The 12,329-nt window shown below is 36.5% G+C and overlaps 1 protein-coding gene across 1 annotated transcript in view; it reads right to left on the reverse strand.

Annotated features, from left to right (window-relative positions):
- Positions 1-12,329, reverse strand: part of MACROD2 (mono-ADP ribosylhydrolase 2) — a 2,256,418-nt gene that overhangs the window by 882,420 nt on the left and 1,361,669 nt on the right. The window contains exon 6 of the mRNA XM_053574070.1: positions 2,816-2,937. Within this exon, the coding sequence (XP_053430045.1) occupies positions 2,816-2,937 (122 nt within the window). The remainder of the gene's footprint in view (positions 1-2,815; positions 2,938-12,329) is intronic.

A 12,329-nucleotide genomic window follows, 5' to 3' on the forward strand; every position in this document is an offset into this window, starting at 1 on the left:
GATTAAGAAATGAATTGGTAACAATTAACAATTATACAGGGTGGCCAAAAAGTTCATGTGCAAATTTAACTTTATAGCCACCCTGTATTATTAGTAATAATGAATATGGTAATATTATTAAGAACATTAGTCAAAGTTTTAATTGATTATATGATAGGACATATAAACATAATACTATACAATAATTTATGCTGCTTTAAAATCACAAAATAACATAGTAAGTGTCCAGAGATCTGGTATCAGAATAGATATCAAAGCAAGAATACCATCAATCTTCTAAATTGCCAAGTCATAAAGTATAAAAATATCTTATACTTGAAGTAGTATTACCAAATACTTTTACAGATAACTTTTCCAGTTACCTTTAATTCGTTATTTTAACTGATCTCCGTAAGATATAACTTACTGATTCTTCATATGTGGAAACTGAGGTTACAAAATATTGACTTTACCTGTCCAAGCTCACCTGGTAATAACTTGTAGAGCAAACACTAAGTCTCTCTGGCAGAAAAGCTCAAGAGAAATTTTCTTTGACATTTATGTAAATGAGCTCAAGTTAAGTTTATTTTCCATCTTAAAAACCAGGCTTTTTATAGTAACCATCTCCCCTCATGGTGATAAGTCAACGAAGGACAAGCCTGTACTACAAAACATGTATCTTGTCATAATCAAATTTCTAGGAATTTTCCACTTCCTCACCACAAATGATCGGGACTTGACGACATCGGCATTATAATTTATTTAATGGTGGTCAAAAACATGACGGACCATATGAAGTAGAAGGCCTTCTTTCAAAAAAACAAACAAACAAACAAATAAATAAAGAAAAGAAGGATGGGAGGAAGAAAGGGAGGAAAGAAGAAAGTAAAGAAAATGGATTTTTTTTTTTCTATTTTATAAATCAGAGACCTCTGGGGGCAATGCCAGTGAACCACAAAAGAACACAGTGATTCATTGCCTTGGGCTTTTCACTTTCCCATTTTGCATGTTTTCCATCTCTAATTTTATTTACCAATATCAGGATGAATTCAGTTCAACATCACCTGCTAATTTTGTTCAATCAACATGCAACCAGTCTTTCAAAATCACTATCAAAGATGTTAAGGAAGACCTAATAATCCCAATCTCAGTATGACTAGAATATTGCCTCAGCCCATCTGCCAGGCCATCTGATAAAAGTTAACTTAGTCCACAATTTGTCCACTCCTTATCTAATCATAAGTAACAACATAATAGATATAACTGTTTTAAAATAATTATAGTTAGGGATTCTTTCCTCCATATAAAAGGACAGGTGCTGTTTTCATACTGTTTCTAATGAACTTCTCACTTCTTACTTTTCCTTGGGTTCTAAAAACAGATCATTAGAGAGGCCAGTGAATTCATTAGTAAATTCTCCATGGGTCTCAAAATCCATGTTTCCCAAGTTGGAAATTTCTATACATATCTATTTTCCAAGCACTTTAGCCCCTTGCTTTTTTATGTCAATAAGCCATATTGACAAAATTTTAATTATTTCCTAAAAGTGCACACCGGTTTTGATTTTTCTTATTTTCCTATATAGTACAAAATTAACCAACTGGTTTTCTAGCTTAGTTTGCTCTATTATCTTTGAATTTCAGCTTTTTTTCTCTAAAGGAGAATAGGGTCTTTATGTATCAATTCATTTGCAAACAGGACATTTTTAACAATCAAAGAATGAAATTAAATATCCAGCTCTGTTAACAATTATGCAGAGATTAAAAGGGTTGTGTAACTGACTTGCAAAAAGCTTTCTTCTTTTTAGCAAACTCACCAATGTTGCTTTGAAAAAAGTCACTTCATAATTATAATAAAGCATGAAAAGTTCAGTGACCATCCAGGGTTATCCAAACATGCCTGATTCTCAATCTTCCTTCTTGTAAATAAAAAAACCCACCACTTTTGCGAACTCCCAAACAATGATAATCTGTTCAGTCTGCTAAGAAGTCAAGCATTTAACTATCTTCCTGCCCCATTCAGCAAGGTTAGAATCTATGTGAAAGCAAAAACCAAGGGATTCTGGCCAAATTAACTTACTATTGGGTATTTACAGCTTATTTTTCTCATAGGTTTATTTTCCTGGTGTAATTGAGCTGCAATAAAGGTAGAACACGTTGCAAAAGAAAAGCAGGTGAATAAATACCTACAAATCCAACCAGAAGAAAAGTCCTTTCATCTCAGCCTGCTGGTGAGGAAGCAGATCAGATCCACATGTTCTGAACTCTCTCTGTCTAAACTGATACAACGTAGAAGGGCTATGGCATACCCAACTACGGCGTATTAGGTCAGGAAGAGTAAAATAAATCTGAGAGAAAAACTTAGAGGTCAAAATACACATGCAGAGTAAGTTTTTGCAAATAAGCTATTTCTGAAGCTCTGGATTTTATATATGAGCATCACACTCACACGGTTAGAGATTTAACTGAGCTCTAAATGTGCACAAACATATTGCCAATGTGCAGTAAACGCACACTGCTGTAGCAAACTCAGCACTCACTATCCTCCTGCCCTTGGTCGCTACCCTCGTCTTCCATTTCTTCAGAAGAAAAAAGTAAATGAGGTAGGTTCAGGTCTGGGGTCCTATAGTTTTAAATGCTGAAACTTCATGAACAACTTAGCAAATATTTAGGGCACAGCAAAGACTAGAGTTGTGACAGACAAATAACTTAATAAGACCCGTAAACTTAGTTTTCAGAATTCTGGAAATGGTTTTCTGTCTCCTTTTCAGACAAGATTGATTTCCAAAACATAATGGCTGAAGAAGAATAAGAAATAGGAACATAAAACTACTTACAACTGAGCGGATGTTATTTTCTTTCACCAGCTTGAGAGATGATTTATAGCAATTTGCAAGGTCTTCCTTGTGGGAACTATTAATATGGCCTCTGGCTATGGGCCCTACGGTGTGAATGACATCTGTAAATACAAAAGGAAGGAAAAATAGGATAAGCAAGGCATTTTTCACTTTTCACATAATTGATGTTTTATTTATTTTAGGTATTTGTATAGGAGCTGGGAGACAGGCAAGCTAAGAAATATTAATGATGCAATATTGACATGGGAAGGCAGAGCTGATGCTAGATGTAAGTTTACTTGATAAAAAGACAAGTTGCAGGCCTTACACGTAACAAAGAAGAGCAAGTGTCCGAGAAAAGCCAATAGACTTGTATAACAATCGGTAATGACTCAAAAAGAACAGTTTCAAAGCATTCTTACCAGTGTGAGATATTCTAGGGATAATAGTTTATGTCTATTTTAATGGCTTAATAGTTAATTAAAAGTATGTTTACTATATTAAAACTTTTAAAATGGAATCCATACTTTGCAACCCCTGTTCATGTTTATAACACAAAATTTGTTTTTGTTTTTAGATGTTAAACCAGCCATTTTATCTCTACACATAAACAAACTTTTAAATTCAGGAACAGAATGAAATAGGACTGTCCTCATTTTAAAGTCAAGAAAGATTAAAAGAAAGAACCCCAATTTTAATTCCTATGCTCTTGCAAATGCTTGTAACTCCTGCAGTCTTATCTGTGAATCGGATTAGTCCATTTCATTGATGTAAGTCATAACAACTCATTGATTTTAATCAAAAAGACAAATTCAGTCTAATGTTATTGAAATATTATCATGAAATGAAATTATTTACATTGACTAATAAGTACCACTCAACTTCAACAATGACATAAAAATAAGAGTACATTACAAAACTAAGACTATGTGGCAGTTTAAAATTGCATATGTCATTTCTGAAAATAAATCATTTATTTCTGAAAATAAATTACTGAAATAAAAAAATCTGTGTTACTTGTCTGCTAAATGTTGATACTATTTGATGTTTGAGAAAAGCTCCAAAGTATTGGTTTCAACAACTAATTTCATAACAGTATTTAAATCCTTGTCAGGCAATATTCAAGATGATATCATGTGATCACAGAAGAAAAACTTTCCTAGCAAGTTCATCCAGATGTTATTGCACAAGTAAACCTGGCTTCTGAAGGAGAACCACCACTACAGAAATGAGGAATAAAAGGAGGATAAGTGTAGGGAGCAAACCAAACCAAACCAAAACAAGTGATACCATTTTTTTTTGTAATGAAGGTAACAAATTAGAGCTGGATAAATTCAAGAAATACAAGTCCTATACTCTATAAGGTAAATTTTAGAGAATATTTTACTTTAGTTTCTGTTTCTAAATGAACGCTAGAATACTGAAGAAGGGAGATTGAGCTGAGCTTTCCTTTTTTATCCCCCCCCCCCCGCCCCGTGGCTACTTGTTATTTGTGCCCAACTCTGGTATTCTGAATTTTCTAATGAATACAAATGAGAGAAAACCTGAGCGGGAACAACCGGGGATTCTGTAAGTTTATTTCCCAAAGAGGGTTTGAGAGGAGATACCCAGAAAAAGTGAGGTCTAAAAGAACAGATGTCTTCTCAAGGAGACTCCAAGAATACACCTGCCAGGTCCTCCCTGTGGTGACTCAGCTCTTAGGAATTTGTAGAAACTTAACTTCCTGGGACCTGGACACTAATGCTTGCTTCTTCTTCTGCAAAAGTGGAGCCACTAATCCAGCTTGATTCAAACTGACCAATGAGAAAGGTACCCGTGGGCTGGAACTTTTTGTCTGGGGATAAAAAGGAGAAGATGGAGCCAGTTGGGGAGTGTGGTCATTTTGAACTTTTCTGTGCTAAAGCTCCACTGGCTGGATAAAGCTCTTCCTCTTTTAAATCTGGTGTTTGGGTGTTCTTTCTCTCCATGGGGCCTCATCTTCCTGCAGTAGGGTCAGTAAGGAAAATCAGTTAAATTTGGGAATAACTGGTGAAATGACATCAAACCAGTTAGTTACTTTAGTGCAGGACTTCCCTGGGCATTTAGCATGCCATAAGGAGTTGTCTCTAGGAGAATGCAAAATGTTGTTTCCTAAATGCATTTGACTATTGAAACCTGTGTTTTGCAGAGTGCTCAATGCCTGGGGAATGTTGTTGCAGGGCAATTTGGGCATCCACATCCCCATAGTTGAAGGAGAATTCTATGCCTTTTCCCTCTTCCCCATTGTTTCTGCACATCAAACACTTAATACACCAAAGAACAATGGGATATGACCACCATGGCTCTTAGTTTGCGGTAGAGAAAATCAAGAATCAGTAGCTCTGCCAGGGCATGAAGGCTCATGCCTGTGATCCCAGCATGGTGGGAGGTCTTCCTCTCCACAGGTGAAAGGAACTCCTGCACTCAGGAGTTTGAGAAGAGCCTGAAAAAGAGCATAACCTTGTCTCTAATAAAAATAGAAAAAGTAGCTGGTGTTCTGGTGAGTACCTATAGACTTAGCTAATCAAGAGGCTGAGGCAGGAGGATCACTTGAGCCCAGGAGTTTGAGTTGCTGTGAGCTATGACATCAAAGCACTCTAGCCTGGACAACAGAGTGGGACTCTCTCAGAAAAAGAGTAAATTGCTCTTATCTGGGGTGGTAAAGGATGTGTATACTGGAACGAGTACAGGAAGAGAGTTAATGGGAGGAAGGAGAGAGGGGGAGGAAGGAGAGAGAGAGCAAGGAAGGGAAAGGGTGGGCAGAGAAAAAGAGATGGAGAGAGAGGAGAGAGAGAGAGAGAGAGAGAGGGAGGGCGAGGAGGCTGTCAGTGCCAGTAGTGACATAGAAAACCTTTCCTTTGCTTTCCTTTCGCCATTATTGTCTACATAACTTTAATGAAATTTGTGAAAAATTATTTCTTGCTTTTCCTCTGTTCTCCATTTCATTTAAAGGTCTCAGGATAAACAGCCAATAAACGAGCTCCTTCAACATCAAAATATTGATCTCTGTATTTTATGCTCTATATTAAATCTATAGCGTCCAAGATCAAGTGTTATTATCGACCAACATGAGACCACTCAGATCCACAAAGCTGGAGGTGAATCAATAGGACACTCGAAAGGAAATCTCCTTTATTATTTTAATTTTGCATAGTACTTATGAGTAACTTCTCCACCCTGGGTTCCTTTTTTTCTGTTATAAAATGCAGTCAGAAGGGCTGCAGCCTGAGTCATCCTGCGCCCCCAGGAAAGCTGTTATTTCACCTGTCCTGCCTTTGTTTCCTTACCTGTAAAACCCATCAGCTGCTTAGATGGTCTCTCCTGTGTTACGTGGCATCATTAACATTTAACCTTAGGATGGAGATGGACGGAGAACAGAATACCTGGGAGGTTAAAGGAAGCTTTACACATGGCTAAGTGGGTCACAAGCTCTTAAATATAAGAATTTGTTTTTAATATAATATAACATACTTTAACCTTTCATAATAGTCGTTTCAAAGTCCACTGCTTAGAGACAAACAGATATTGTAATTTAATGATGCTTGTTATTAATTTACATTGTATTGAGTATAACGGCATCTTCACAGTGGACATACAGAGGGTACCAAAAAATGTATACACATTTTAAGAAAGGAAAGAACTGCATTAAAATTGTAACACTTAATATATACCGATAACAAAAGATGAATGCAAGTCATGGCGAGCACCTCCTGTAATTGCAGAAGTCAAATGTGACATGAGTATTACAAATTTAATATACTTGTTTTTCTTTCTTAAAATGCGCATTCACTTTTGGCATCCTCTGTATATAAGATGTATGCACGAAAAATGCACAGGTAATGCTATATATCTTGTGCATCGATCTTGAATCCCTTGGTATGAATAAGATGATACAGAAGTATTAAATTCAAGGTCTGGCACGTGGGAAGGCTCAGGACATGGTAGCTGTCACCATCAACAGCAGCAGCAGCAGCCAGGGGTCTTCAGCACACAAGCAGGAATCACATCTCTTTTCTGGTGGGTAAAAAACCCTCCACTGTAAGTCCTAAGATCTGACTATAAGTCCTAAGTCCCAGACCTGTACCTAACAGGTGGGTGACCTTGCACAAGTCACTCTCCTCTTTGGGCTTCTGTCTTCAAAGCTAAAAGCAAGTGAACAGGGATGGCATTCTTTGCAGCTCTCAAATGCGTTTCTTTATACGACAATTAGAAATTAAGCTGTAGATTCTAACTAGTCTAATTCATTCTTATCCAGGTAAATGAGCATATCATGGTTCATGTGTCTCAAATACACTTATAGGATAAAGTGCAAACTGGCACAATCCCCAGAGAAAGTGATCTCACCATATTTAACAAAATTACAAAAGGAGACGCCTTTTGATCCAGTAGTTCTATTTCTAGGAATGTAGCCTGGAGATAATAGGCCTATGCTTGCTCATATGCAAAACAGCATGTGTACAGGTCCTCCATACAACAGTGTACATAACAGGCAAGGTGACAACAACCGAAATGTCCCTCAATAGGGAACTACTTCAATGATGCTTCACTTAAACAATGAAATCTTAGGCTTCTGTAAGACAAAGAAGATCTCTCTGTACGTGTATGGAAAGATAAATTACAGAGTAAAAAGCAATGTAGACAAGTATGTTTAGCATTCTACCATCAGTGTTAAAAAATAAAATAAAATAAAGTAAACAAACCTCTCCACAGATGTAGGAAAGAATACAGGTTTGTTTAGTTAATACATGAATAAAACATCTTTGGTAGGATAAACAGGCAATTAATAACAGTGGCTGCCAACAAGAGAGGTGATGCAAAGTGCTAAGATGGGGACAATAAGGGAAGGAGGCCTTCTACTGCTTGTTTGAACATTTTTTAATGTTCAAATTATGTGAACGCATTATCTATTAAAAAATTAAATAAACCATTGAAACAGAGGATGTGATTTATTAAACCATATTTTTGGAACCCATTTACCATATCCCCACAACATACGAAGACTACTAATGTGCTTTTCAAAGATGAGTTTATATCACCGAAAAACATAAAAATATTCTTAAAACAAAAATAGATATAAGGGTTTGAGGCTGCAAGGAGCTATGGTCACACCACTGTGCTCCAGTCTGGGTGACAGAGTGAGACCCTGTCTCTAAAAAAAAAAAAAAAAAAAAAAAGAACAAAAGAAAATAAATCGGAATTTAACAGAATGTCCCTACCCAATATATCTTTATTTTGCTTCTCTCAACAATTTTTTTTAATATTAAATCATAGCTGTGTACATTAATGCGATCATGGGGCACCATACACTGGTTTTATAAACAGTTTGACATATTTTCATCACACTGGTTAACATAGCCTTCCTGGCATTTTCTTAGTTATTGTATTAAGACAATTATATTATACATTTACTAAGTTTCACATGTACCCTTATAAGATGCACCGCAGGTACAATCCCACCAATCACCCTGCCTTTGCCCATCCTCCACCCTCCCTACCCTCTCTCTTCCCCTTCCCTATATTCTTAGGTTATAAGAATATAACCTAAGGTTATAGCTTTCATATGAAAGCCAAACATTAGTTTCATAGTAGGGCTGAGTACATTGGATACTTATTCTGCTATTCTTGAGATACTTTACTAAGAATAATATGTTCCAGCTCCATCCATGTAAACATGAAAGAGGTAAACTCTCCATCTTTTTTAAGGCTGCATAATATTCCATGGTGTACATATACCACAATTTATTGATCCATTCGTGGATCGATGGGCACTTGGGCTTTTTCCATGACTTAGCAATTGTGAATTGGGCTGAAATAAACATTCTGGTGCAAATATCTTTGTTATGATGTGATTTTTGGTCTTCTGGGTATATACCTAGTAGAGGAATTATAGGATTGAATGGCAGATCTATTTTTAGATCTCCAAGTGTTCTCCAAAAATCTTTCCAAAAGGAATGTATTAATTTGCATTCCCACCAGCAGTGTAGAAGGGTTCCCTTTTCTCCACATCCATGCCAACATCTCTGGTCTTAGGATTTTGTGATATGGTCTAATCTTACTGGAGTTAGGTGGCATCTCAAGGTAGTTTTGACTTGCATTTCTCTGATGATTAAAGATAATGAACATTTTTGCATATGTCTGTAGGCTATGTGCCTGTCTTCTTCAGAGAAGTTTCTCTTCAAGTCCCTTGCCCAGCCTGTGATGGGATCACTTGTTCTTTTCTTGCTTATACGTTTGAGTTCTCTGTGGATTCTGGTTATTAAACCTTTGTCGGAGACATAACCTGCAAATATCTTCTCCCATTCTGAGGGCTGTCTGCTTGCTTTACTTACTGTGTTCTTGGCTGTGCAGAAGCTTTTCAGTTTGATCAAGTCTCAGTAGTGTATTTTTGAAGCTGCTTCAATTGCCCAGGGGGTCCTCCTTATAAAATACTCGCCCAGACCGATTTCTTCAAGGGTTTCCCTGCACTCTCTTCTAGTATTTTTATAGTTTCATGTCTTAATTTTAAATCCTTAATCCAGTGAGAGTCTATTTTAGTTAATGGTGAAAGGTGTGGGTCCAATTTCAGTCTTCTACAGGTTGCCAGCCAGTTCACCCAGCACCATTTGTTAAATAGGGAATCATTTCCCCACTGGATGTTTTTAATTGTCAAAGATCAAATGACGGTAAGTAGCTGGATTCATCTCTTGGTTCTCTATTCTGTTCCAAATATCTACTTCTCTGTTTTTGTGCCAGTACCACACTATTTTGATCACTATTGATTTATAGTATAGTCTGAGATCTGGTAGCATAATTCCTCCTGCTTTGTTTTTATTTCTGAGTAAGGTCTTGGCTATTCGAGGTTTTTTCTGATTCCATATAAAATGAAGTATTATTTTATCAAGATCTTTAAAGTATGACAGTGGAGCTTTAATCGGGATTGCATTAAAATTGTATATTGCTTTGGGTAGTATGAACATTTTAACAATGTTGATTCTTCTCAGCCATGAGCATGGTATGTTTTTCCATTTGTTAACGTTTTGAGCTATTTCTTTTCTTAGAGTTTCATAGTTCTCTTTTTTTTTTTTTTTTTTTGTAGAGACAGAGTCTCACTTTATGGCCCTCAGTAGAGTGCCGTGGCCTCAACAGCTCACAGCAACCTCCAACTCCTGGGCTTAAACGATTCTCTTGCCTCAGCCTCCCGAGTAGCTGGGAATACAGGCGCCCGCCACAACGCCCGGCTATTTTTTTTTTTTTTTGGTTGCAGTTCGGCCGGGGCCGGGTTTGAACTCGCCACCGTCGGTATATGGGGCCGGCGCCTTACCAACTGAGCCACAGGCACCTCCCCATAGTTCTCTTTATAGAGATCTTTCACGTCCTTTGTTAGATAAACTCACAAATATTTCATCTTCTTTGGCACTACTGTGAGTGGAATAGAGTCCTTAATTGTTTTTTTCAGCTTGACTATTGTTGGTATATATAAAGGCTACCGATTTATGAATGTTGATTTTATAACCTGAGACACTGCTGTATTCCTTGATTACTTCTAAGAGTTTTATAGTAGAATACCTGGTGTTTTCCAGATATACAATCATATCATCTGCGAAGAGTGAAAATTTGATCTCTTCTGACCCTATATGGATACCCTTGATGGCCTTTTCTTCCCAAATTGCAATGGCTAAAACTTCCATTACAATGTTAAGGAGATGTGGAGACAATGGGCAGCCTTGTCTGGTTCCTGATCTGAGTGGAAATGATTTCAATTTAACTCTATTCAATACAATATTGGCTGTGGGTTTACTGTAGATGGCCTCTATCAGTTTAAGAAATGTCCCTTCTATACCCATTTTCTTAATTGTTCTGATCATGAAGGGATGATGGATATTATGAAAAGCTTTTTCTGTATCAATTGAGAGAATCATATGGTGTTTGTTTTTTAATTGTTTACGTGCTGAATTATACTTAGAGATTTACGTATATTAAACCAGCCTTGAGAACCTGGGATAAAACCGACTTGGTCATGATGTGCAATTTGTTTGCTGTGTTGCTGGATTCTGTTTGTTAGAATCTTGTTCAATATTTTTGCATCTATATTCATTAGTGTTATTGGTCTATAATTTTATTTTCTTGTTGGGTCTTTTCCTGGTTTGGGGATCAGGGTGATGTTTGCTTCATAGAACGTGTTGGATATTCTTACTTCTTTTTCTACATTTTGGAACAGGTTAAGTAATATATGTACCAGTTCCTCTTTAAAGGTTTGGTAGAATTCTGACGTGAAGCCATCTGGTCCCGGTGTTTTATTTTTAGGAAGATTTCGTATGGTTGAGGTTATTTCAAACTTGATATTGGCCTGTTCAACATTTCCAATTGATTATGGCTAAGTCTTGGAAGGTGACGTGCTTCCAAGTATTGGTCAATTTCCTTCAGATTTTCATATTTCTGAGAATAAAGTTTCTTGTAATATTCATTAAAGATTTTTTGAATTTCTGAAGAGTCTGTTGTTATTTTGTCTTTGTCATTTCTGATTGATGAGATTAGAGATTTTACTCTTTTTTTCCTGGTTAGGTTAGCCAAAGGTTTATCTATTTTATTGACCTTTTCAAAAAACCAACTTTTTGATTTATTTATCTGTTGTATAATTCTTTTGTTTTCAATTTCATTTAATTCTGCTCTAATTTTGGTTATTTCTTTTATTCTACTGGGTTTGGAGTTGCAATGTTCTTCCTTTTCCAGTTGCTTGAGATGTCCCATTAAGTTGTTAACTTCCTCTCTTTCCATTCTCTTGAGGAAGGCTTGCAATGCTATAAATCTCCCTCTTAAGACTGCCTTTGTTGTATCAGAGGTTCCGATAATTTGTGTCTTCATTGTTGTTTTGTTCCAAAAATTTGGCAATTTCCTTCTTGATCTCATCTCTGACCCAGCTATCATTCAGCATAAGGTTATTTAACTTCCATGTTTTTGTATGAGTATGCAGGTTCCTGTTGTTACTGAGTTCAAATTTTATTCCATGGTGGTCCAAGAGGATGCAAGTAATAATTTTTATCCCTTTAAATTTACTGAGGTTAGACGTGTGATGTAAGATGTGATCAATTTTGGAGTATGTTACGTGGGTTGATGAGAAGTATGTTTATTCAGTTTTCTTGCGATGAAATGTTCTGTAGATGTCTGCTAAATCCAAATGTTGGATGGTTAGGTTTAAATCTAAAATTTCTTTGCTCAGCTTCTTATTAGAGGATCTATCCAACACTGCCAAAGGAGTGTTGAAATCTCTGACTATTATGGAGCTGGAGGCAATAGACAAGTTGCTCATGCCTGTTAGAGTTTCTCTTATAAATTGAGGCTCATTCTAGTTGGATGTATAAATATTCATAATTGAACTCTCATCATATTGAGTATTACCCTTAACATATATGAAGTGACCATTCTTATCCTTCCTTACTTTTGTTGGTTTAAAGCCTATTGTTTCTGCAAATAGAATTGCAATGCTTGCTTTTTTCTGGCTACCATTTGCCTAAAATAT

This window comes from Nycticebus coucang, chromosome 21 (genome assembly GCF_027406575.1).
Source record: "Nycticebus coucang isolate mNycCou1 chromosome 21, mNycCou1.pri, whole genome shotgun sequence".
NCBI classification, from domain to species: domain Eukaryota; kingdom Metazoa; phylum Chordata; class Mammalia; order Primates; family Lorisidae; genus Nycticebus; species Nycticebus coucang.